The 26,666-nt window shown below is 36.1% G+C and overlaps 1 protein-coding gene, 1 long non-coding RNA gene and 1 pseudogene across 6 annotated transcripts; 2 read left to right on the plus strand and 1 right to left on the minus strand.

Moving 5' to 3' along the window:
- Nucleotides 1-4,839: 4,839 nt before the first annotated feature.
- LOC103956820 lies at nt 4,840-17,778 on the plus strand. The gene is made up of 12 exons (XM_018649768.2): nt 4,840-5,123; nt 7,902-8,495; nt 8,871-10,070; nt 10,155-10,482; nt 10,649-10,904; nt 10,994-11,210; nt 11,382-11,731; nt 11,906-12,415; nt 12,728-13,931; nt 14,105-14,458; nt 14,656-14,893; nt 15,074-17,778. Exons 1-12 carry the CDS (start codon nt 5,040-5,042, stop codon nt 17,776-17,778), a joined length of 8,040 nt encoding a protein of 2,679 aa, XP_018505284.2. The 5' UTR covers nt 4,840-5,039.
- Nucleotides 17,779-18,588: 810 nt separating this feature from the next.
- Nucleotides 18,589-19,632, plus strand: LOC125469232 (annotated as a pseudogene).
- Nucleotides 19,633-20,375: 743 nt separating this feature from the next.
- LOC125469288 lies at nt 20,376-25,835 on the minus strand. Of its 5 annotated transcripts, none has more exons than XR_007251633.1 (11): nt 25,242-25,835; nt 24,982-25,166; nt 24,843-24,889; nt 24,587-24,681; nt 24,356-24,461; nt 23,702-23,918; nt 23,577-23,606; nt 22,709-22,754; nt 21,843-21,911; nt 20,823-20,914; nt 20,376-20,747 (listed from the first exon to the last, which is right to left on the minus strand). It is a non-coding gene; the product is annotated as an uncharacterized LOC125469288 (long non-coding RNA). The 5 variants fall into 5 exon arrangements; XR_007251632.1 differs by having other exon boundaries at nt 20,823-20,930; nt 23,702-23,915; nt 25,242-25,833; XR_007251635.1 differs by having other exon boundaries at nt 22,709-22,761; nt 23,702-23,915; nt 25,242-25,833.
- Between the last annotated feature and the right edge of the window lie 831 nt (nt 25,836-26,666).

A 26,666-nucleotide genomic window follows, 5' to 3' on the forward strand; every position in this document is an offset into this window, starting at 1 on the left:
AAACAAAGAACCCAAACCCCACCCGCCAAACACCGACCACCACTATCGCACCTCATCACCATCCCTCTCCTCTTCCTCCTCCTCTCTCTCTCTCCCCTTCTCCCTTACGGTTGTTGCTCATAAAAGTCCACGTACCCTCTGCAAATTCTCCAATTCTCATCTCCTAGAACTTCCTAGGTCAACCATGGGTATGGTAACTCGTCAAGCTTTTCTATTCTTTACCGTTTATGTCGTTGTTTAGAATTAAGGTATTGAGTAGTCTTCTTGTGGTTTTATCTCGACATCCGCCTTCCATTGTTCGAAACGGCGAAAATCCTTAATCAGGTAGTGTTTCGGGCATGGTTTCGAGTTCCGGTCACATTCTCAGTGAGGATAGGGATGATTGGTCATGGGGTGAGCGGTGGTCGAGGAAGAGAGAGAAGCACGTGGTGAGGGAGAAAAACGAGGGACGAAGAGAGCCGGGCATTTTTCAGTTTTTTTTTCAGCTTTCACTTAAAAGAGAGACGGTGGGGAAAGAGAAACGGGGTGGGTGGCGGTAAGGGAAACGTTGTTGGGCTTTTTCACTTTTTTTATTTAAGTTATAAGAACGTTACATTGAATTTATAAATAGGAGTCTAAAAGTCTTTTTTCCAAAATGGGTTTCTTAGTACTATGATTTAGTAGTATTTTTCTTCACTTGTAACTGAGAAGTTTTAGATTCGATTCTTGTCAAAGACGAATTAAAACCACATCATTATTAACCGTCTTAGTGTGGATAATAACGTTTGTTAAAAAAAAAAAAAAAAAGTTTTGCCGTTGCTTCTCTCATTAGATGAGCCCACCAATGGTTCCTCGAAGTAGTATAGTTGTCTTGTTGCCTCCCTTTTGTGAGTGTTGTGGTCGTGCTTCTGCGATTATTATATATTTTTATTATGTGGTCTTGTGTTCGAACAATGATTTGATGTGATCTAACTTATCTGCGATGACTTTATGTGGTTTTTCTCTGCAGCAATAATTGGTGTGGTCATCGGTAAAAGTTTGTTGCGTCTATCTTTTTTGTGACAAATTTGTACTGGTGGTGTTTGTGCTTGTGGTAGCCGCATAAGAGTTTACCATAATTTGTTTGATTGTGCAAATTTACTTCAGATCAATTTCTTAATCACTAGACCAATGTACTCATTTAAAACCTCAATATTTGCTTGTGTTGATTAATAGAATACCACTTTATCGTTTCTTACGAATATGGGCTCATTACACATTGTACCTCTCTAGTTTAGTAACATTCTCGTCCTTGTCTTTTAAAATTTGGCTCTTTACTAAGTTACATATTATTTCTACACTGTTTGGCCCTTATGCTAGTGTAACTGACTATCAAATTAACTTTACGATATGCTGTAATTGTGCAAGTTATGCAAATAAGGCAAGTTGCATGCTTTGCATATTCATTCTGTAACTGAATGGCGTGGAAACTTTACTGTGAATGAAAATTTGGGAACATTTTAAAATAAAATCTGTTGTGGCCCAAAACAAAATTGAATTGCGCAGATTTGATTACATAAAATTTGGCTCTTTACTAAGTTACATAAAATCTGTTGTAGCCCAAAACAAAGTCTCCAAAATCTAAAATCTTCCAATTGAATGCTACCATTATTTCTAGAACTGAATAGTGAATACTTTTAGAATTGAAAACTGATTATTTCTATAATTAAACACTGATTATTTCTAGAACTGAGTACTTACTATTTGTAGAATTGAACATGAGTACTATAACTATTTCTTAAACTGATCACTGATTATTTTTAGAACTAAACACTGATTATTTCTATAATTGAACATTGATTATTTTTAGAATTGGACATTGATTATTTCTAGAATTGAACATTGATTATTTCTAGAATTGAACATTGATTATTTCTAGAATTGAACATTGACTATTTTTAGAACACATGAGTAGTATCACTATTTTTTAAACTTGACACTGACTATTTCTAGAATCGAACACTTACTATTTCTTAAACTGAACACTAGTACTACTATTTCTTAAACTGAAAATTAACTATTTCTAGAACTAAACACATGTATATCACTATTTGTAGAACTGAACACTAGTACTATCACTATTTCTTAAACTAAACACTGGTTGTTTCTTAAACTAAACACTGATACTATCACTATTTCTTAAACTGAAAACTGATTATTTCTAGAACTGAATACTGACTATTTCTTAAACTGAACACTAGTATTATCACTATTTTAGCACTGACTATTTCTAAAATCGAACATCGACTATTTATAAAACTAAACACTGGTTATTCTTAAATTAAATATTGACTGTTTCTTATGCTGAACACTAATACTAACTGTTTCTTATACTGAACACTGACTATTTTTTAAACTGAACAATGACTATTTTTAAAACTGAACACTGATTATTTCTTAAACTGAACACTGCCTATTGAACATTAATAATATCACTATTTCTTAATGAGCACCCTAACCCCCCACGGGTACGTAGCAACTCTCTAGTTTGGGCCTCCAAGTTTTTGCACTTCATTTTGCCTTGTGGGGTTTTTTAGCCATCATCATGTAATGCCCCAAATTCATGATATTCTCTCCACTCAACTTTTTGCACTTCTTAGGTTGGATTTTCATCAAAAGTGAATTTGGATCATATTATTGTTAGTCTATTATAAGACTAAACATATCCTCGTCCTCTTTAGTATAAATAATATAATTTGTTCGAAAACAAAAAAAAGAAATCCTACCCAGGTGAATCTTGACATAATGCCCATCAAAAGGAGAATTTTTTCCCAAATTCCGGCACTCCACATCGTATATGTACCAACCCATTAAAAATAGAACACGTAGCTATTCTGTTTTGAAATTTAATTGCTTCCTAAAAATTCTGAAACAATGGGCCCAGAAACAAAAAAAAAAAAAAAAAAAAAAAAAAAAAAAAACTCCGTTAAACATTTGAATTATTCAATCCTCTGTGGCTTTTTTGGTGTAATTTTTTATTCTCCTATGGGTATTCCGGGTTTTCTATTCTGGGGTTTTTAAAAAATTTCCCAATTCATGAAAGGCTGTGGATTGAGAAGGTAAATGCATGGTGGCCGATGAATTGATTGTTCAAGAATATGAGTATTCCCTTTTAATTTCTCCGATTTTAGTTTCATTGATTTTCTCTCATTTTTCTTTCTTGTCTCTTGTGTTTATATAAAAGCATCATTCAGATCCACAAAATAAATCTTGATTTGAATTCGAGAAGTTCTTGGCTAAACCTTGGTGGATTTAAGAATTAGTTAGTTTTCAATCTTAAACAAAACCACTAACAATTGTTCCTAAACTCCAGTACTACGTTTATGTCTCTCTAGGATTTTGGATGGTATGGAACGTCATTGGAGCGAAGGATGAGAATCAGAGAGGAAGTTTAATAGAGAATTTTCATTTTTGTCGGGCCCACCACCTTTAAAATTTTGCAGAATATAATTTAATTACACAACAGAGTATCCACGTGTTTTATTTTTATTGGCTAGTACATATAGTACGTGGAGTGCCGGGAATCTGGGAATCCGGAAAAATTTCTCCATCAAATGATGGTCAGTGGGTCTGCATGCCCCTTCAAGTCATGGAACAGTGGGAGCCTTCCCGACCATAAATCGAACCACTCATATTTGTGAATATAATTACAAAGCACCGGCTATATTTAGATTTGGTTTGATACTGAGATGATTCTGAAAAAGTTAGTATATAAAAAAATTGGGAGTTATTTTTATGTTTAGTAAACATTCAGTTTCAATTTTTTTTCACAGTTTTGGGTGAAAAAAACAAAAAAAAGGAAGCTGCAAAACCCAGCTTTGAAAAACCGGTTTTTTTAATATCTATTTTACATAAAAGTTTACTAAATACTATAATACTGTTTTTTTTTTCTTTTTTCAAAAGCACTTTTACAAAAAAGTTTACCAAGCACTCTGCTGCTTTATTTTACAGTTGCTTATTTTCACAGCACAGCAGAAACAGCTTTTTTTCAAAGCACAACAATAGTAAACCAGCCCTTAATCAAGTCGGTTGTTCTGTAGCCTTCCCAACCTTAGTGTTATCCTCATCTGCAAAACCAATACTAGGATTTTTCCCCTCTCTAATCACCTTCTTGTTTTCTGTTCTCTCAAGAATTCCCTGCACAGCCATATCAAACGCGTCTTCTGTCTCTAATCTTGACCTGGGATCTGAGTATACCAGTTTTGGTATTAATCTAAGCCAGTCCAGCTTAATTCCTAAAGCTAATCTAGTCCGAGATAATTCGGTGCAACAAACGCACCCTTAAAGGTCACTATGGTCAGCGAGTCTTCAAAGAACTTCCCCGCGTCCCCTGTAAGCTAAACTGTGATTCTGTGAACAGTAAATACGAATCTCTTTATTTTTTTGTTTTTTCGGGTTAAAAGGGTATACTTTTGTGTGTTACCATGTAGTTTTCATATTTCACAACAGTATAACATTTATATCACATTTCACAACAACTCCATAATTTTTATATAAAAGAAAAGGGAATACTTTTGCTTTTTACTTTTGCTTTAGTGTTACTTTTTATTAAAGGTGAATATGGTCACCGATTCTTCAAAGAACTTCCCCTGTAAGCAAACTGTGAACAGTGAAAACAAATTTCTTTTGTTTTTCTGGTTAAAAGGGAATACTTTTGTGCGTTACCATATAATTTTCATATTTCACAACAGTATAGCATTTACATCACATTTCACAACTCCATAATTTTTATAAAAGAAAAGGGAATACTTTTGCTTTAGTGTTATTTTTTATTAAAGGTGAATATGGTCACCGATTCTTCGAAGAACTTCCCCTGTAAGCAAACTGTGAACAGTGAAAACGAATTTCTCTTGTTTTTCCGGTTAAAAGGGAATACTTTTGTGCGTTACCATATAATTTCCATCTCTTTCTTGTAGTGTACATGGCAGTCTTACTTCCTTTTTCTCTTTTTCTGAAACTTATCATTTCATACTTTTCTCTCTGTTGAAGTAGGTTTTGGAAGAGAATGAGTGAGTGAGACAATGTCTGCTTCCGACCGTTTCATGGATACTGTGTTTTCTTGGTCACTTGAAGACATTTTCAATGACAATCTGTACAAAAACCAGGTTTTTGCCTTCACTTTTACTAATAAATTCTCATTTTTTTAGCTTTATCTTGTTTTTTCTTCAAATTTGGATGAGATTGTTACTGCAGCTTTTGTTTTGTTTTGTAATTTCGGGACTGCTTAGATATTAAGACGTCAAAAATAAAAATTTTAGTAGGTGTATTCAATTGAGATTCTGAAGGTTGATGGAGTTTTAAGACCCTAAAAAGAGTTATAAATCAGTGAAGTTTTGCTAGAGTTTTAATGGAGTTTCACAGACTCTGAACTCATTCAAAATCTTAGAGAAAGAGGTTTGATTTCCTAAAGCCTAAAATACACTATAAAATTCTTCTAAATCTATCAAAATTCTTAACTTTTTAAAATACTTTCAAATCAAGATCCACACACTCATTTTTATCTATCACACATCCTCATAGTTACTGACCGTCGAATCAAATGAATTGAAGAAATTCAATGGACAAAATTTAACAAAAGTGTATGAGGAGTAAAAATGATGTGTGAATAGCACTGCTCAAAATCAATTCCTAATTGAATACCCATAAAGTTTTAATAATTGCTTTAAAATCATAATTAAATATATCTAGATTTATATGGAGTTTTCCTTTAAATTTTTGATTAAATACCCTAAACTTCGATGGATTTATTTAAAATCTCGATTGAAAACCCTTGAATTTGTAAACTATTTTAAAATCTTTTATACTACCTTGATATTTGGTTTTAAATCTTTGAAGCCCGGATTTCTTTTTCAAGGTAGTAGTTTTTTATTTATTGGCCTTGACTCAGACAGGGAAAGCCCATCTCAGTTTTCTAATAAATCCACATCTATACAAGAATTTTGTAGCTTAATTGGTTAAAAGCATTCACCATGCACCTCCCGCATTCGGTTCTCACTTCCCTTAATATCTGTGTGTGTGTGTATTTCTTTAGCCTCTATTATCATATAAGTTTGGGTTACTTTGGTTTCATTCCCTAATCAACCTAATTGTTAGAATTAAACTTTATTTGTTTAAATAATTTGATCAAGGTCCCTAGCATTATTTAATGACTAAATAGCCAAAATGGTCCCTGAGATATGCATAACACATCATTTTGGTCCCTAAGATTGAAAATCAATAGAAATTGTCGCTGAGATTGTCCACTATCCATCATTTTGGTCATTTCGTTAAAAACTCTTTAGGCAATTTTCAAAACTTCGTAACTTAATCGTTTCTTAACCAAATTCAACCCATAATATATCAAAATGAAGATAGGAAAATGTAGAATAAGATTATACCTATTTGGGAGCCCAATGGTTGCCGAAGATGGTCGGAAAATAGGCTCAAAGTTGACTGGTTCGCAGAAAAACTGGAAAACTCGCTGAAAACTGGGTAAACTTGAACGTTCATAACTTCTTCAATACTCAACAAAATCAAGTGCTTCAAAAACGAAAATCATACTTCTCGATGAGACGAAGAGAATGGTATCTTTCTCGACGGCTAAGTCACCGTAGTTTGATCAGAAAAAGGCTCGAAATTGGCTAACCATTTTCCAATTAGCCACTTTCAAGCCATTTTCCAGCCAAACCATGGCGAGTTAGCTATCAAGAAAGTTACCATTCTCTTTGTCTCGTCGAGAAGTATGATTTTCGTTTGAATCACTTGATTTCGTTGAGTATTGAAGAAGTTATGAACGTTTAAATTTACCCAGTTTCCGACGAGTTTTCCAGTTTTTTCACGAAACAGTCAATTTTGAGGCTATTTTCCCGCTATCTCCGGCAACCATTGGGCTTAAAAATAGATATAATCTTGTTCTACACTTTCCTATCTTCATTTTGATATATTATGGATCAAATTTGGTTAAGAAACGACTGAGTTACGAAGCTTTGAAAATTGCCAAAAGAGTTTTTAATGGAAGGACCAAAATGATGGATGATGGATAATCTCAAGGATCATTTCTATTGATTTTCAATCTCAGGGACCAAAGTGATGTGTTATGCATATCTCAGGAACCATTTTGGCTATTTAGCCAATATAGATTTAACTCCTACATTTATGAATTCAATATCCCACAAATTATAAAATTTAAATAATATTTTTACAATTTAACAATTCCTTAAAAATCAATAATAGAGTAATATTATGCTTCACATAGTTCTAGAAAAAGATAATGCACCCATGTAACTATTGATATATTTTAAGAAATAACTAGTAACATATTTTAAACATACCATAAATACATATAATCAGAATGGGTACATTCACAAAAAAAATATGGGTACAAATTAAATAAAAAATATGGGTACATATCAAAATTCAAAATTATGGGTACAAATTAAAACTAAAAAGAATATTGGTACAAATTTTAAAAAAGGTAAAAATTATAAAGAGAAACATATGAAAAAAGAAAAAAAATACTAAAAAGATATATTTGGAAATGATTAATAAGTTTTTCATTTTAAAATTGACAAATGATGACTTGTAAATAATTTTAGTAAAACCATGACATGGAGATTAGTCAAGGGACCTTGATCAAAAATGAAAAAGAAAGGTTTTAATTAATGAGAATGAAAAATGAGGGATGAGAACCTAATTTATCCTATAAGTTTACTTGTAATATGCAGTCTTAAGCTAGTTATACTCAACCATTAGAGTTGGTTAAGTAAAGATATATGTTGTGGCTAGAGAACTCGCTTTCAACGTACGTCTGTGAATGCAATATATTTGAGCTTCTATGATTTCTTTATGCAATGTCATCACCTATAGATTTATCAACTAACTTGTCTGTACTTTTACTTTTCTAGGTGGAGAAGATTCCTGAATCATTCGATTCAGCTCGTCATTATTTTGGGTCCTATTCATTTCCTTTATTAGAGGAAACTCGTGCACAGGTGCAGTCGAGTATGGAAACTATTGACAGAGCACCAGTTGCTGAAGTAGTTGCTTTTAATGAATCCAAGTCCAAGTTCGACGAAACATGGATATATAATATAAAGGTTGGTGAGTGGCGAAACAGGTTCAGCGAACGTGGAAAGGAACCATACAAAACTTTGCCTGGGGATCTTTTAGTCTTAGCAGATGCGAAACCGGAAACTGTTTCTGATTTACAAAGGGTAGGGAGGTCATGGACTTTTGTATCGGTCACTAACATCACAGAAAATAAAATCTCAGAAAATAAGAGAGAAGATGAATTTAATGATGAGATAATAGAGACTGAAATAAAAGAGTTTAGAGTCAAGGCATCAAAAAGGTTTCAAGTCAACGATAACAAGAGCACTCCGGCATCACTATTTGTTGTTTTCCTTGTGAATTTGATCACTAATGGCAGAATATGGGCAGCATTGCACATGTTCGGAAATCTGAAGATTATCAAGGATGTTTTGTGCACTCATTCTGTGGTAAGACCTTAAGTTTTGTGCATTGCATTCACTGAAATGGGACCTATTCATGGCATGTGGACAATACATGATGCAAGATGTAATGTACACACTATACAAAATACGCAGCGAATTACCTGTTTCGTTAGTTTACGCTATGTATGGTACTCTAATAATTTTGATACAAGCGTGATGATTTTCTTTCATTTTTATCTTTTGATCAAAGTTTCTGTCGTGTGTATATGTGTACTACTCCAATTGTGTACTCTGGATTCCAGTCTCTTTCTTTCTCCCATCTAACTATTCCATTGAGTTTGATCGAATAATTTCTGTTACTATATTTCAACACTGTCATTTATTGTTGTGGTTGATTATATATGTTATGCTTGGTAACAGGCTCAGGAAAACTGTCTTCCCTCGTATGAAATGAATGCTGACATTCGGGATAAGCTGTTATTTGAGTGTTCATCTTCTGGATTGAATGAGTCGCAAACTGGGGCAGTTTTGGCCTGTCTTGAAATGCTGTTTTGTGATTCCACGTCTACTTTGCAACTTATATGGGGTCCACCTGGGACAGGGAAAACTAAATCCACCGCTACTCTGCTATTGACCCTGTTAAGGATGAATTGTAGGACTCTTGTTTGTGCCCCAACAAATGTTGCAGTAACTGAAGTAGCTTCTCATCTTGTGGAGATGGTGACTGAAGCAGAGTCCAATGTTTTGTTTTGTCCTCTGGGAAAAATTCTTTTATTTGGGAATAAAGAGGGACTCAAAGTTGGTTCTGATATTGAAGATATATATTTGGATCACCGTGTCGAAAGTCTTTTCGAATGCCTGGGGCCGGTGACAGGTTGGAGTAGTTGCTCGTCTTCCATGATTGGGCTTCTTGAGGATTGTGTTTCGGATTACCATATTTTCTTGGAAAATGAGTTAGCCAAAGAGAAAAAACAAAACGGTGGTGGTGAATTGGTAAGGAAAGGTTGCGGAAGTGAGACCGAAGTTAGCAAGGGGAAGTGCAAATCGTTTCTTGAATTTTTCAGAGAGAGATTTGTTCCTATTGCATTATCCTTAAAATGTTGTATTTCTACCTTCTGTACCCATATAAGCCAAGATTACATTTCGGCACATAATTTCCAAGACATGATTTCGCTTTTAGGGTTAGTTGATTCCTTTGGACTACTATTGTTGCATGGTAATGTTGACTCTGAAGCATTGGAAGAGCTTTTTTCTCGTTCAGAAGTTGAAGATGTGCCAGAGCCAGTAGGCGACACATTTCATCTGTACATGAAGAGACGAAAGTGCCTTTCAGTATTACGTACTCTTCAGAATTCGATTAGAGGACTTGACCTTCCAGATGTTAGGAACGAAAAATCTGTAATGGAGTTCTGTTTTCAAAGAGCTTCCTTAATATTTTGCACTGCATCCAGTTCGTTTAAACTGCATAGAGTGGAAATCGAGCCACTGACCATTGTTGTTATCGATGAGGCTGCGCAATTGAAAGAGTGCGAGTCAACGATACCACTGCAACTTCCAGGTGTGAAGCATGCCGTTCTTGTTGGTGATGAATGTCAGTTACCAGCTATGGTGAAAAGCAATGTATGTTGATGCTTACTTGGTTATATTTATTTAATCATTTCTCTGATTGCAATTTTTCTTTCTGACATATTCTTTCTACTTTAGGTGTCCTATGAAGCTGGTTTTGGAAGAAGCTTGTTTGAGAGGTTGAGCTCAATGGGTCGCTCTAAACACCTTCTAAACATGCAATACAGAATGCATCCGTCAATAAGTTCCTTCCCAAATTCAAGTTTCTACCATAACCAGATCCTGGATGCTCCTAATGTTAAAAGGAGAAGCCATGAGAAACACGTTCTTCCAGGGTCAATGTTCGGTCCTTATTCTTTTATTAATGTAATTGATGGAAGAGAGGAGAAGGACGAGGATGGACATAGTCTAAAGAATATGGTAGAGGTTGCAATTGTTTTGAGAATACTGCGGAATTTGTACAAAAGTATGTCTAGCCAGGGTGCCATGCTCATGTTCCAAATTGTTTCTATTATATGCTTGTAATATTTATTTGTTCTTATTTATTATTATTATTATTTTTTGTAATGGCTAAATACTTCTTAGTTTGGATAAAACTGAAAGTTTTCTTTTTTATTTCTCTTTGTATACAGAATGGGATGTCTCAAAAGAGAAGCTCAGTATCGGTGTAATATCTCCTTATGCAGCTCAAGTAGGTGCACTTCAGGACAAACTTGGAGAGAAGTACGATAAGCTTGATGGCTTTAAAGTGAAGGTGAAGACAGTTGATGGGTTCCAGGGTGGGGAAGAGGACATAATTATCATGTCCACTGTGCGATCCAATCAACATCACTCACTCGGTTTTATATCGAATCCACAAAGAGTTAACGTTGCTCTTACTAGGGCTCGGTATGGTTCTATGTAAACTTGTACACTTTTGCATCGTTTTTACTTGTTGGTAAGGGTGAAAATAACTACTGCTCGTCTGATGAATTCAGGCACTGCCTTTGGATTTTGGGAAATGAAAGAACTCTTTGTGGTAGCGAATCTGTTTGGGAGGATTTGACCCTTGATGCCAAGATTCGGCGGTGTTTCTTTAATGCTGATGAAGACAAGGATATGGCCAAGGCCATATTAGAGGCGAAGAAAGAGTTAGACCAGTTTGATGATTTGCTTAATGCTGACAGCTTACTTTTCCGAAGTTCTAGATGGAAGGTAAAGCTCTGGGCTTTTATTTAAGATTGAGTTACTTTCTAGTTTTCCCTCGTGTATTTTCTTGAAATCTCTATAGTCGAAATTATGTTTTCTCATATTGGACTTTCTGGTTTCTTAAATATTTTCTATGTTCATTTTTATGTTCCTCTTCCCCCAATCTATTATCTTCAGGTACTTTTCAGTGATAATTTTCTCAAGTCGTTCAGAAAACTTAAGTCAATTCAGTTGAAGAAGTCCGTGCTAAATCTTCTACTGAAGCTTTCCGGTGGATGGAGACCTAAAAAGAAAAATGTCCAGACTATTTCTGGCTCATCATCAATCTTGAGGCAATATAAAGTTGGAGGTCTATATATTGTTTGCACAATTGACATTGCAAAGGAGTTGAAACACATTCAAGTATTAAAGGTTTGGAACATATTGCCTCTGGAGGACATCCCAAAATTGGTAAATCGTTTGGTTAATATTTTCAAGAGATATACAGATGATTTTATCAATCGCTGCAATGAGAAATGTCTTGAGGGGTACGTTCTTCTGCATTCTAGTTTTTATATTTTTATATTTTTTTATTTTTTATTTTTTGGCTTAACGTGCCTGAATTGTTAATTATGATTGCTTTCTTTATGGAAGGTACAAACTTTTCTAAATCTTTTGAACTTCTGAAGTAATTTTTAATTTTCTTTGTCATTTGTGACCAGTGACTTGGAAGTTCCGAAGTGCTGGCCACCCTCTTTGGATGTGCCTCGGTTTAAAGATGTTAGTGCCACTGAAACCGATAGTGATTTTGTTGGTGATGCTTCTGATGGTAGAAGTTACGTTGAGAATTCACAGGTCAGCGAGAGTTTGTTGCTCATGAAGTTTTATGCCTTGTCATCTGGTGTAGTGAATCACTTGCTGTCTAATCGTGAGGGTAAAGAGTTGGATCTTCCATTTGAAGTAACTGACCAGGAAATGGAGATTATCCTTTATCATAAAAGTACCTTTATAGTTGGACGGTCAGGAACAGGGAAGACAACAGTTTTAACCATGAAATTATTTCAAAATGAACAATGTCACCATTTGGCAGAGAAAGGATGCGGTAGTAGTTCAAATAGCATGGTTGAGCCGAGTTCTTCGGCTACTCAGGGGAGAACTCTACACCAGCTTTTTGTTACCGTGAGTCCTAAGCTATGTTTTGCCATAAAACAACATGTTCTACACTTGAAAAGGTGCGTGTAGTATTCAACAAAAAAAAGTTATACTGCATCTCGTGTTTGTAGATCATCATAAATTTACAAGTCAATCATGTGACCTCATTATTCCTGATTCTTGAAGCATCATTAATTCATTATTCATGGTTTACTCTATGGGTCGCATATACAATGTTCGGAAGAAATTTCTGCTTTGGTTTATTTGGAATCTTGATTTCTTTCTCTCAAACAAAAATTTCTTTCTTGTTCTTGATTCGTTACTTGAAATGTTTTGTAAATTTCAAACATCACATCAGCCACCTTAAGTTACTAACTTTTGTATGTCTACAGATTTGCAAGTGGTGGAAGTGATTCGACCAAGAAAATTTTGATTGATATGGCTGATTTTGATGAGGAGGAATTTCAATTCAAGGATATCAAGGATTCATTTCAGGATATTCCTCCCGATGCTTATCCTCTTGTAATAACATTTCATAAGTTCTTGATGATGCTTGATGGAACACTGACTAACTCATACTTTGAAAGATTCCTCGATGCAACAACACTCACTCACGGTCAATCGAGAAGCTCAAGATCAGTTGCATTGCAGACCTTCATCAGAACAAAAGAGGTTAATTATGAGAGGTTCAGTTCATCTTACTGGCCCCATTTTAATATGCAGTTAACAAAGCAGCTTGATGCTTCAAGAGTCTTTACGGAGATTATATCTCATATTAAAGGTGGTTTAGGAGCCATAGAAGCAGGTGATGGCAGACTCGGCAGGGAGGATTATGTTCAGCTGTCAGAGGGCAGGGTTTCCAATTTAAGCAAGCAAAAGAGAGAAGTAATATATGATATATTTCAGGCTTATGAAAAAATGAAGCTGGAAAATCGTGAATTTGATTTGGCTGATTTTGTCATAGATCTACACCGTCGGATCAGGCACGAAAAATTTGTGGGTGATCAAATGGATTTTGTCTATATTGATGAAGTTCAAGATCTCACCATGAGCCAAATTGCTCTGTTTAAGCATATGTGCAACAATGTCGAAGAGGGTTTTGTTTTTTCTGGTGATACGGCACAGACCATTGCCAGGGGAATTGATTTTAGGTTCCAAGATATACGACATCTATTCTACAAGAAGTTTGTATTGGAATCAAGAGGCAATAAGCATCAGGAAAGAAATGAAAAGGGGCAAATCTCAGAAATATTTCACTTGACTCAAAACTTCCGTACGCATGCCGGCGTTCTGAAATTATCACAGAGCATTGTCGAACTACTTTATCGTTTTTTCCCTCTATCTGTCGATATTTTAAAACCTGAAACAAGTCTGATATATGGGGAAGCTCCAGTACTGCTTGAATCCGGAGAAGATGAAAATGCAATCATCAGAATTTTTGGAAATAGTGGAATCGATAATTCTAACATAGTTGGCTTCGGAGCAGAGCAAGTTATTTTGGTCCGCGATGTTGGTGCTCAAAAAGAAATTTTAAAAATCGTTGGGAAGCAGGCTCTTGTCCTGACCATAGTGGAATGCAAGGGGCTTGAATTCCAGGTGATTGATAGCGCTTCTAATCTCTCTCGTTTTTATATTTCCCTTGCGAAATCTTTTGCGGCTACGCTTAACATAGCAAGGGGCTTTTATCAATTATGATATTTTCAGTGCATTGGATTTTTTTTTTAATTTGTATTTGCTTTTGATTCGTATCGTTTATGTCTTGTCTGCAGGATGTACTCTTGTACAACTTTTTTGGATCATCGCCACTTAAAAATCAATGGAGGGTGATATATGATTACATGAAGGAGCAAGATTTACTTGACTCAACATTGCCTCAACGATTTCCAAGTTTCAATGAAGCTAAACACAACATCTTATGCTCTGAACTGAAGCAATTATATGTTGCTGTTACTCGGACGAGACAAAGATTATGGTTTTGCGAGAATGTAGAAGAGCTCTCCAAGCCCATGTTTGACTACTGGAAGAAGAAATGTCTTGTACAGGTTAGACAACTGGACGATTCCCTTGCGCAGGCAATGCAAGTTGCTAGTAGTCCTGAGGAGTGGAAATCACGAGGCATTAAGGTTTGCATTATTTACTCTATAATAGTCAAGAGGAATAAAGAATTGTAGTAGACATGTAATAGTACTCCTGAATTTATTTGATTTGTTATTCGTCATCCTCATCGTTAGATTCCCCACTGCTAAAATAATTTATTTATGATGTAACACTGTTATTTTCAGTAATATTTACGAAATCCTTTATCTTTGTTTTCTTGCAGCTCTATCATGAACATAACTACGAAATGGCCACAATGTGCTTTGAAAGAGCTGGTGATACTTATTGGGAAAGGAGGTCCAAAGCTGCTGGCCTTAAAGCTATCGCTGATCGAATGCGGACTTCAAATCCTGCTGAGGCCAATACCATTCTTAAGGAAGCTGCTGAGATATTTGATGCTATAGGCAAGGCAGATTCCGCAGCTAGATGTTTTTCTGATTTGGGAGAGTATGAAAGAGCAGGTATGATTCTTTAACAACTGTTGGTTTAGCTTTCCAGCATTTATATTATAGTGAAATTGCGATAGCACTCTGATACAATTTGGTTTATTATTTGTTGGACATGAATCTTCGTATTTATTGCTCCGACTTAAATCTAGTTGATAAAGTTAATTTCTCATAGTATATCTTTTACTGATGCAGCTAGGATTTATTTGGATAAATGTGGTGATTTGGAAAGAGCTGGGGAATGTTTTTCTCTAGCAGGATGCTATCAAGATGCTGCGGATGTGTATGCTAAGGGCAATTTTTTCTCCGAGTGTCTCACTGTTTGTGCCAAAGGAAAGCTATTTGAAATGGGTCTGAAATACATCAAGTATTGGAAGCAGCATCCAATAAAGGAATCTGCTGTGGCTCGAAGGGGAGAAGGAATGGATGAAATTGAGCAGGCATTTCTCGAGAACTGTGCACTTCACTATTACAAGTTGAAAGATAACAGATCCATGATGAATTTTGTTAGAGCTTTTCATTCTATAATTTCAATGCGACACTTTTTGAAGGAGCACGCTAGTCTTGATGAGCTTCTTTTGTTGGAAGAAGGATTTGGAAACTATCTTGAGGCAGCAGAAATCGCAAAACTAAAAGGTGATATTATACTCGAAGCTGATTTCCTTGAAAAGGCTGGCAATTTCAGAGAGGCATCATTGCATATTCTATTCTATGTGCTTGCCAACTCTCTTTGGTCGCCCGTAAAGCAGTTTTCACAGAAGGAGGAGCTTTTATCAAAAGCCAAGTCATGTGCTAAGAACGAGACCGAAAGCTTTTATGAGTTTGTTTGCACTGAGGTTGAAGTTTTGTTAAATGAGCAGAGTAACTTGTTTGTGTTGAAAAATCACATGGATGCCTGCCAGAGACACAGTAGTGTTGGAGGTGAAATTTTATCTTCTCAAAAAATACTGGATGCTCATCTTTCTTCAAGCGCGGATAAGTATGTGTGGGAAGAAATGTTGGTTGATGATCTGATAAAGTGTTCAGCAAACGGAATATCTGAAAATCAAGTTTCCATGGACTCGTTGATTTACTTCTGGAATTTTTGGAAGGATAAAATTGCTCACATATTTGAATATCTCAGATGCCTTGAAACCCAGGAAGTTAGTGAATACAGAAGTTATGGAGAGTTTTGTTTGAATTACTTAGGAGTTCGGAGAATGTATCATAATCTGAGTCCAGTCTATGTTTTGCTGATTCCTGATGCTGATTGGGTTCGTGGTTTGAACAAAAGATATTTTAGAAATCAAGGGAAATTGGTCTCCGTTGATGCTCACCAGCTTGCTTCAGCCGCCAGGAATCATTGGAGTTCAGAATTGCTCTCTGTTGGCATGAAGGTTTTGGACAAGCTCGAAAAGCTCTACAAGTTTCCCATCAAGAATGCTGAGTCAGTGTTCTGTCGAAGCAGGTGTGTTACCTATATCTGTGAGGTCTCAGTATATCTTTTGCAATCAAAATGTTTGACCTTGAGGAATCATGATGCTGAGAGATTGCACAAATGTGTAACATTTTCAATCGAAAGTATTGTTCCTCTCGTATTTCCTTTGGATTGGAGGAATTCATTGAGGGAGAATTTGATTTCTCTACGACGAACTGATGCTTCAAAGAATGTGCTGAAACAAGTAATTCAGGAGTTTACCAGATCGAAGAATGAGCTATCTTGGGGGCAAATTGGGAAGCTTGTAATGGTCATTCTCGGGACTGGTAAGCTTAATAATGAACTGTATGAGAAGCTTGTGAGAAAACTCAACTGCAACCTGCCATGGCAGGCGTTCATCGAGAATCTCTGTGGGAATATTGAACGTGGAAACACCAGTCAAGAACCAAAAGAGGTGTCTGTAATGCTGAGGTTCCATGAAGCTTTAGCTGGAACTTATAATGTGAACTGGAGGGCTGTGAAGGATTACGTAACACCAGGTTGCTTTCTATACCTTCTAGAGCGCCTTCTGATGTGGGCAACTTGCATTCGGGGTTATGCTATCACTACAAGTTCATGTTTTATCGAGTGGCTTATATACCAAGGGGAAGATACCAGCTTAAGTTTGACGGGGGCTGATGTTCGACCATCTTTGGATGGCATTCTTCGTTTTGTGATTGATGTGGCTCGGGATTGCATTTTCAATAAGGGGGATATGGTTGAATGGATTAAAAAGTCCATCAAAGATTGGAAGAACTACTATTCACTACTTATGGTGAGATTGGTCGTTGTGTTATGCTTGGTTTATGTGAATTTTGGTATCGGTCTAGATTTACTCCATGATTTGCTGGGGAGGAACTATATCACTGAACAGCTGCCGTCAGAGTTTTATGATGCCCTCAAAAGCAGGAGGAGCGGCAAATCTGTTAGGTTAGATGTGAATGTGCTCGCAGCAGCTCTTAAGAAGGTCGGTAATACTTTGGTAATAGCAAGTTTTGGGACCAATTCGGGGTTGTTGTGTTCAGATGCTGTCTTTGTTGACATGATGGCCAACCAGTCTAGGGATGACATATTTAGAAGTTTGTTTCCTAAACCACCCGTCCTAAAAGTTTCGGAAGCTGGATCTTCCAGTCGTGTGCTTTGTGCAACCAATTCTGAGGAGGGGAAGACTGGTGCTGCATTAGATAAGCCATGCGATGCCGAGGAAAGTCACACTATAGATGAGGGAAATTGCGAATCCAACAAGTCTCCAAAGTCTCAGCAAACTGATGCAGCTTCTCTACCGAGTGAGACCATGGACACTCACAATATTGGCGAGGAGAATCGCATACGCAACGAGTCAGATCTGTTGGCTGATGCTGCGTCTGGTTCCCAATGTACCGGAAACAAGGGGAAGACAAAGAACAAGAACAAGAGAGGCAAAAACAAGAAGGGCAGAAAGTAGCCCTCTAGACGTTCTATATATGCTACGTGAATTTTGTTTTGCTGTGCAAGAACTTGATGGTTCCTTTGATATGTATTGTTTTTAACTGGTTACAGTTGGTTGTGAAGACGAAGGCCCTAACCACCAGGGCAATCCGCCACTTGCAAATATTCTCCATTTTATGTAATAAAACTTCTTCAAATTCACGTAGTTTTTTACTGCATACTTGGAGCAGTTTCTCAGCGTGACAATTTCAAATATAATTTGGAAAGGCAAAATTAACAAGTGACCGCACGTTAGGGATGATTTTGAACAACGTTTGATGGTGGGGAACTAATTACCAGTTACAGCATTGTTTTTGACAGAACAATATGTTACACTAAAGGGGTGAGGGAATATATTGGTTTCGAACTCGCCATTTGCGAGATTTGAACCGAAACCCTACTACAGGACTCTGGTACTATGTGGTAATTACGGCGTTGTAAAGGTTGTTAAGTTTAGCAGGCATCCAACTAACCCAAAGTAGGCAGACAGATAAGAGAACTCAGAGCAGAACAAGTGAATTTTGACACCATTCTGTATGCTTTTTGTTAATTTCAAAATTTTGTAATCTTTACACTCTGAAGCAATAACCACCTAACAAGTAACATATCAAACTGTGCTGATTTAAGGCAGCTGAGTTGGCCAACTTCTCAAGATTATATAATTAATCAATCACCTAATTTGTCCAAACTTTGGGATTTAGACATCATCAAAATTTTCATGATCAATTTGTTATAAATTCTTGTCTGACTAACTGCCACTCATTTCCCATGTGAGAGAGATTCAAAGATGGAAGTGACAATGTGGATGGCTTTAGCTACCACCATTTTCACAACCATAATTGCCGTCGCTTCATCGGCAGTGTCTACCGTGACCTTCGTCTTCGGTGACTCCTTGACAGAAGTAGGGAACAACAACTATCCGTCGTATTCTCTTGCAAAGTCAAATTATCCATGGTATGGTGTCGATTATGCCGGTGGTCGAGCTACTGGGAGGTTCACTAATGGAAGAACCATTGGCGACATAATATGTAGTATCCTTACTTCTTATACTACTCATCTGACATCGATATTTTTGTTTTCCTTTGTATCTTCAGGAACTTACTGAATTTTTATATGATTTTTGTAGCCAAAAAGCTTGGGATTCCATCACCACCACCTTATCTATCCTTGGCACAGAATGATGATGCATTGCTTAAAGGGGTTAATTATGCATCTGCTGGAGCAGGAATACTCCATGACACTGGACTATATTTTGTGATCACATTTCTTTCAAAAGTATTAATCCCTCTTATGTTTATGATCACATTGTTGAACCAACAACTTCAGGTGCAGGAGTAAATGCTCTATGATTTTAAATTATTTTGTTATTTTTCTTCGTGATTGATTCAGATAATGTCGTTTGATGGTCAAATACAAAATTTCAGCAAGACAAAGGAAGCCATCAAAGCTAAGATTGGGGCAGAGGCTGCAACCAAGCTCTGCAGTGAAGCCATCAACTTCATTGGAATTGGTACGACAAATGAAATCTTAATTTAGATGAAAAAACTCATTTTCCCCGTAGACATGGGTTGAGTGACTAATTTCCTTGCATTTGAGTTTAAATTTTCTTTTCGTGTAATTAGAGTAGTTCAAACAATTGCTTATATAACTATCCTATATAAGTAGTCAATTTATTGATTTATTCCCTTTGCATATTTTCATGCAGCAATGATTATGTCAACAATTACCTGCAACCATTTTAGCTGATAGTCAGCAGTACACTCATGATGAATTTGTGGAATTATTGATTGGTACATTAGAGGGACAATTTAAGGTTAGTGAACACTATTAGTTAGATAAAAAAAAGGGAAAACAGATAATTTGGATTCGTCTTAAAACCTCTCACACTTTTTCTAGTATTGAGAAGAGAAGTACCATTAAACTAATGGGAACTGAAGCTTGAACATAATCTTTCATTCCAAGCAAACTTCTTGATACAAACTGGTTTTCGTAGACTTGTGAAAAAATACAAGCTTTTCAAGCCGAACATAACAATCTTCAAGTATGGCTTGTTTCTCATTGAGCCAAACGTAGGTTTCACTTGGCTTTTATATACGTTCAACTGAGCTGACATGTAAAAACATTGTACAATTGGTAGAATGAAACTGAATATTCTTGATCACAAAGACGTGGTCACCAAAAATGTTTTGTTTCCGTAAGAAACAAAAGAAACAGAAGCAACATGCAGTTCACATATATTTTGCCCTTGTAGTTAAGATGGCAAAATATATGTCCAGTAGGGCAAACACCTATTTTAGCAGTTAATAAAAAAACATAGAAAGTGGCTACTAACTAAAGCATCCTTTGAACAAATTAAGAAATTCAAATAAAATTAAACACCAAAGAAATAATAAACACAGAAAAGATATGCTTGTACACTTGATCAAATCAACAAAAATAAAAAAACAATTAACAGTGTGAGAAACGACAGCAAGCATACCAGCAGCATGCACAGCCTTCTCCGATGAAGCCATGGGAGCACCTCAATCGGCAACGAAGAAACAGAGAAATCAATCTCCATTCACCAAACAAAGATTCAAACCCAAAACTGCATAATTTATCATAAAATTCGCACAATCGATTCGAGTGCTTCCATTGAACTCTAAGAGATCACATCATCTTTTCAGTAATCGGGATAAAATAAATTCAAAATACAAACACATTTGCAATGAACGAAGACGAAACAACTGTAAGATTGAAAGCAAAAATGAAACCGACCAGTTCTTTTTTCCTCTCCTCTAATTTTTCAAGTATAGCCTTCTTTAAAGCTTCTACGTCATTTTCGGTTCCAACTGTCGTCTTCGGATCAGCAATGGATTCATCTGATTGACCAGATCAACTGGCATCCAATGCGGTTCGTGCATTTTCGAGTTCATATCTCAAATTCCTTTCATTCTCTTCCATCTCCTGATAACAAAAATCATAAATTTTCGGAAAGAGTGTTGGTCTCCATTAACAAAATACGATATACTCAAGTCTCACCATTAGCTTCCTCTTCAGCAAATCTGCTCTTGAATTTTCTCTTGTATTTTGTTTTCACACGATATTGCCCTTTCATATACAACATTCTCTTCCTGCAATGTCACCTCCCTCAACACAAATGCAAATGGGAACTATTAAGAAAGATTAAAACATCGCCTTTTTGATATGCAAACTTAAACTACACTACTCCATAGCCAAAAATAAACAATCACATAAAACCCAGATAGCAAACAAAGAAAACGCATTAAATCAAGGACATCCTTGAATTTTTTAGCACAAAGAACAAATTTTTGATACAAATTATATTGCCACAAAGCGAATACTAATAAGCTTTCAGGAGTGAAACTTATTTACCATGAACATTTCATAAAAAACACAGCCAGAAAAAAAAAATCAAGAGAGGAAGTAAAAATAGAGGTAAAGATCTACCAAGAGATTACAAATTAGCACAAATAAGGAGGTAAAAACTCCCTAATCCAAAAACAGAAGGACTGAAAATTGGCCTAAAAATTTGAGGAATAGTAAATTTACTTGGAACTGGAGGAGAATCTAAGGAAGTTGAAGCGCTGCCTATGATTTTGGGAATTTCAGGTGAAATTTCAGGTGAATCAGCGGGCTTAATCGAAAAGCAATGAAAGATATAGCTTATGGTGAACATGGCCGATAGCTTCCACTTCGACCTTACAAGAATTAGAAAGAAAATTTAACTTGACGAAGAGAGAACTCAAAGATCTGGCTCAATTCATCGTTTAAGAATCGGTCGAACTGTGACTCTGTCACTCCATCTCTAAACAAAAGTAGAAAACCAAACCAAGTTTAAGAAAAATTGTGCGTGCCCAAAGAGAACATTCAACTGTATAAGTGAACCGTAACTCATGCCATTTTAAATTTGACATTCGTGCGTGCCCAATTCGTATCATGTGTCTATGGACATTTAGTTGTAATGCTAAAACTCAAATTTCTGTCCTAAGTATAAAAAAGTTGCGAACATATATATACATCTTGAAATGAAAATTTCACCTGGTGATCCAGCCTAGGAGCATAAAAGTAAACTTTAGTTTTGTGCTTCAACAGCCTCATTCTTTCTTCCTGCAAGATTTCGAACAAATCTGTAAAATAGAGTGAAAAAGTAAAATAATAGATTATCATGGCAAGAACTAAAGAAACAGAAATACAAACTCAACTTCATACTCCCCTAATTAGTTTAATTAACTTAAGTACTTGCCTGAAGGGGTATGAACTTATCCTAAGGAAAGTTGGATAGTGTCAATTTCTCCAAGCACTGTAATCAAAACTGTCTACATTCTAAACCAACATATAGATCTAACCCAAACCAAATTATATGCAGTTTATTTAATAATGCAATCATCTTGCAAACAGAAACAAAAGAGCTCTCTATGAAGCTCTTGATAAACTGATCATATTTCTAAGATCCTTGTCAAGAATCACTTTGTTGAGAACTCCATTGCTCAAATAAGAATATAAATTAATGTACTTATCGGTTTCAAACAATTAAAGTTTTACAAATTCTTTTTCTTGGTCAATGTAGTTTTTTTTTTTTTTTTCACTTCTAAAAACTTGAAAATGAAGGGCAATCATATTGAATAAAGCAACTATCTGAACGTTCATATAATTTTCTATCTTTATGCAATAGCATATCCACTTATTACCATGAGTGTCTTGGGTGAACCACTACTCTAGACCAACCAAAACATCAATTCATTATATTAACTTTTCATAACCATCAATTATCAAAGTGACTTAACCTCTATTTGCATAATATTATCATGATTCAGCAACATCCCTAAACTTTCAAAAACCCAATAGAAACAAAAGCTTACCATCTAACTGAAGAAATTAAAACAAAAGCATAGCAAATTATATACCTCAAAATGTCAAGCAACCAAATTCTTCCTCCAACGACCCAAAATTCTGAAAACTCCAAAAAAAAAGAAAAGGTAAACCCATTAGCAATTCATAGCTTTTATAATAGCAAAAAGTAAAGACGTGGTGACAAGCCATCTCTCTTTTTGCTTATGTATTTGAAAAGATATTTTATAAGCAATTTATGGAGTCATTTTGATCACGTTGCATGTAAATTCCTTTCCACAGAGTTTAAAAAATATGGCATTTTATGGCATCAGTTGAATAACATGGTTGAAAGATTTAAAACTGATACATTCAATTTTTATGTCAAAATATAACATATAGCTAAAGATGTTGGGTCTATATACCCATATCAATCATGTGCTATGAAAAGTTTATTGATGTAAATAGATGATTTCAATCATGTGATAACATAGTTTGCTTCAACCTAAATGCATGTGCATGCAGATGTTTGTTAATGCATCTCTAAGTAGAGGGTTAATCAATTCAAAATACTTCTTTGTCAATTTGCTACTGAACTTTATGATGACCGTCACTTACATTATTTGAATTAGCCAATTTACTCACTCTTGTTAAATTTCTACACATTCCACCTAGTCAGAATAACATTGACAAAACCGATGGCCTCATTTGAACTTCAAAAACAAAATAAGCAAATACAATTTTGATTTGAGATAAGAAAAAAAATGACAGCAACGATGGAAAAGAAGCGACGACCGAGTTTAATAATACAAAAATCATCAACCCTATACTGAAATTCCGAGAAAATACAAACAGTATCTCCAAAGACACTTAATTTGCATGGTTCACAACAGAAAGGGTATAGAAAAGAGGAAAAAATTAGTATTAGAGTTTGGCGGTTGTCACCCAAATTTGGTCGCAATCGAGCACTCTCACCTTCATGCATTCAGTACAATAAGAATTTAAGAATACAACTGAAAGTAAATGAACTAACCCAATGTCAATGGAAATATAAATTGTAACTCACTTACCAAGTGGCATTGATCCTGAGAAACGTTTGATGACTTCTATATTTGACACGGGAAAATGTCAACAGCACAGGCTTGTTAATTTAAGTCGTCAACATCAGAACAGTTCTTCCTCTGGAATTGACTTTCACAAGGGAAAGGATGCTTCTTAGAGAAATGACTTATGTCATAAAGATGGTGACAATCACTCCTGGCAAGTGAAACGCTTGCTTGATCCCTGCTGGATGTAGCTGCCTATTAGAACAAAGCTACACAGCTATACAATATATGCATAGTTTTTCGTTGTTCTAGATTTTTTAAGTTCCTATGTATCTTCTCCTACATCTATGAATCCTAAATAAATACAAATCATACAATGGTTGAATTCATTATGACTTAACGTTATTTATCAAATTGGAAACATCATAACATGCTTTACCTAAAGGATTATATCAAGAAACAGTTGGAAGGAAAAAAAAAATCACATTATAAATCATGACTGAGAGAGGTTTACTTGTAAGGTACTACAGAACCTCAAGGTAAATTCACCGTCACTGTCAAGTAACCTCAAGCTAATTCATACGGCGCAGCAAAGATACACAAAAACCTATTCAACAGTTACATTGCTATTTGGACAATTACAAATAAACAGATGCACAAAAACCTATTATGTAGTACCTAAGTCATGAGTCATGACTGAGAGAGATGATAGTGAAAAGATGATTTGGAGAATCCACTCTCCGTGAGGCAACTGGCTTTCCTCCACTGCATATGGCTTAGTAAGCTGAGACAGAAAGAGCAGAGCAGCATTATAACGACTCACAGGTCTCAGTCTCAAAAACAACAATTGGAGTTTCAAAAGAACATAAAAAGGAGTAACCAGGAAAAAGATTTAAGTCAAGTGAATACCGATATATCAGCAACCCAAACTCCAACAGAATTTAAATAGTACTGGTCCAACATCTTCTCCCTTCGATTTGGCAAATTCGTAAAAACATTTGTACCTGAACAACAACATAAACCATCACTTTCTGCCGTACATTCAGAAATTGATAGTTTTAACGTTTGACCATCCAAATGTTTTCATCGTCAAACAAAAGAAAAAGGAAAAAAAAACTAAATTTATCCAAACACACAGATCAAAGCATGGATCTTTATGTCTTACCCAAAAATGACATAGTGCCCCTATTTGTGATTCTTCAAGTCAATTTCCTTCAACCACCAGAAAAAGTTAAAAGTCAAAAACTTTGACTAAAATTGTACACCGATATCAACGGGGATGATCAAGTCAAATAATTTGGTACCTGGGTCGGGTCGGCCGGATAAGTACAAATTTAGTACTTGTCGTTGACGTTGGCGATTCTGAGAACTTTCTCGGCATCTCCGTCGTCGTGCTTCCGGATTGCGACAATGGGGTCCTGTCGTATGGCCATCGGCAGCACTGAGTAGCCCTCGTAGTCTATGTGCTCTCCGATCAAGTTTACTCTCCCTGAATTCACCGTCCGATCACAAATTCAAACAGGTGCACAAAAAAAATCCACGAGAGAGAGAAAGAGGGACCCACCTGAAGAGCGAGAGAAGAGTTGGGGAGGGTGACCGACCTGCTGGAACTTGGACTTCAGCCGGTGGAATCGGAGCTGGGCCTCGTCGAGATGGGAGGAGTCGCCGTAGACGGCGTCGAGGGTGTTGTGAATTGGGATTGGGAGTTCTTCGTGTTTTGCCATTTGTCTCATCTACTTGATTACCCGAACCCTCTGCAACCACTTAAAGAAAACTCAAAGCCCCCCGTGACGGTGACGGTGACGGTGACGGTGACGCAAGCAAACAAAAACTCCAACATCTGCTTGATGGTCTGCGACTCCATATCAATCGCCTCATCGACCTCCAACGCCTCACGGCTGGGCCGGCTGGCGAGACTGAGAATGGCTAAAAGAGAATCGGTGAGGCATTTGAGGGAAATTACAGAGTGAGAAAAGGGAGGGATGAGGGATTTGATGGATGGTTACAGAGAGAGTGGGGGAGAAGAAAGGAAAAGAACAGGGAATGGAAACGGACGGAACAGAGCAATCCACGATGACTGACGCGAGGGCGGCCTTTTACTGTGCAAAAGCGGTGGTAATTTCGTAAATAAATCATAACTTTTAATCTGAACATGCGGTGGTAATTTTGTAAATAACTCAAAATTCATCCCAAAACACTATTCAAATGAAATGAATAGTGTTTGGGTTAATATTTGAACATTTTATTTAAATGAAAGAAAGCCCAAGGATGTCAATTAAAAGAGGACTTGCCCGAAGCCTAGCATCGAGCCTAGAGGCAAATTGAAGTCTTCCCTGCCAAATACAAGCCACGTGCTTACCATTGAAGTAACAAGAGATGGAGACTAACATATTATCAGCCAAAAAGCACTTTCTAATGGCAGTTCTAGTAAAAAGTTGATGACTCATTACCCTCCAAATGCTTTCGAGTAAGGATAAAGGTTACAGCAATCAGGCAAATTTGCCTATAAAAGGAGGAAAGACCCTAGAGACAAGGACACTCAACCAATCAAACAAACAAACATACAAACTCTGCTCTCAAGCCATATTTGCATCTTAAAGCTGTAATTAGCTCCAATCCTAATCCTTTTTAGGATAATTCCCTACATAAGACATCTTTTATCTAGTTTAAATGCTCTGCTACCTCCTTTAGTGGTGTAGTATTGATTTCCTTGCGTAAACTTGTATACTATCCATCCATTTTTAGCATACAAACCTTGTAAATACAAGGAGAATTGACTACAAAAAGTTCAACCTTGACAGACAAGGTGAAATTTTGCCCGAAGCTCTTTGTTTGTTTTCTGAATTGGTGGATCTATTACTTAATGCATTCTCCAATGTGTATTCAAATTATTTCCATCAGTTTTCCTATATTAAGATCTCATTTGCAGTTGGATTTGGTTAGTTTAATGGATATGTTATCATTAAAATCAATCAAGAACCAAGTAAAT

The sequence above is a fragment of a genome, unplaced genomic scaffold, assembly GCF_019419815.1.
Source record: "Pyrus x bretschneideri cultivar Hongxiangsu unplaced genomic scaffold, Pyrus_bretschneideri_v1 Contig41, whole genome shotgun sequence".
Classification (NCBI taxonomy): Eukaryota; Viridiplantae; Streptophyta; class Magnoliopsida; order Rosales; family Rosaceae; genus Pyrus; species Pyrus x bretschneideri.

Bases quoted from the DNA above. Each gene is read 5' to 3' on its own strand.
- LOC103956820 (XM_018649768.2), top strand. From the start codon at position 5,040: ATGTCTGCTTCCGACCGTTTCATGGATACTGTGTTTTCTTGGTCACTT. The intron at 11,211-11,381 runs GTAAAGCTCTGG...TATTATCTTCAG, and splicing joins TCCGAAGTTCTAGATGGAAG to GTACTTTTCAGTGATAATTT. The intron at 14,459-14,655 runs GTTTGCATTATT...GTTTTCTTGCAG, and splicing joins GGAAATCACGAGGCATTAAG to CTCTATCATGAACATAACTA.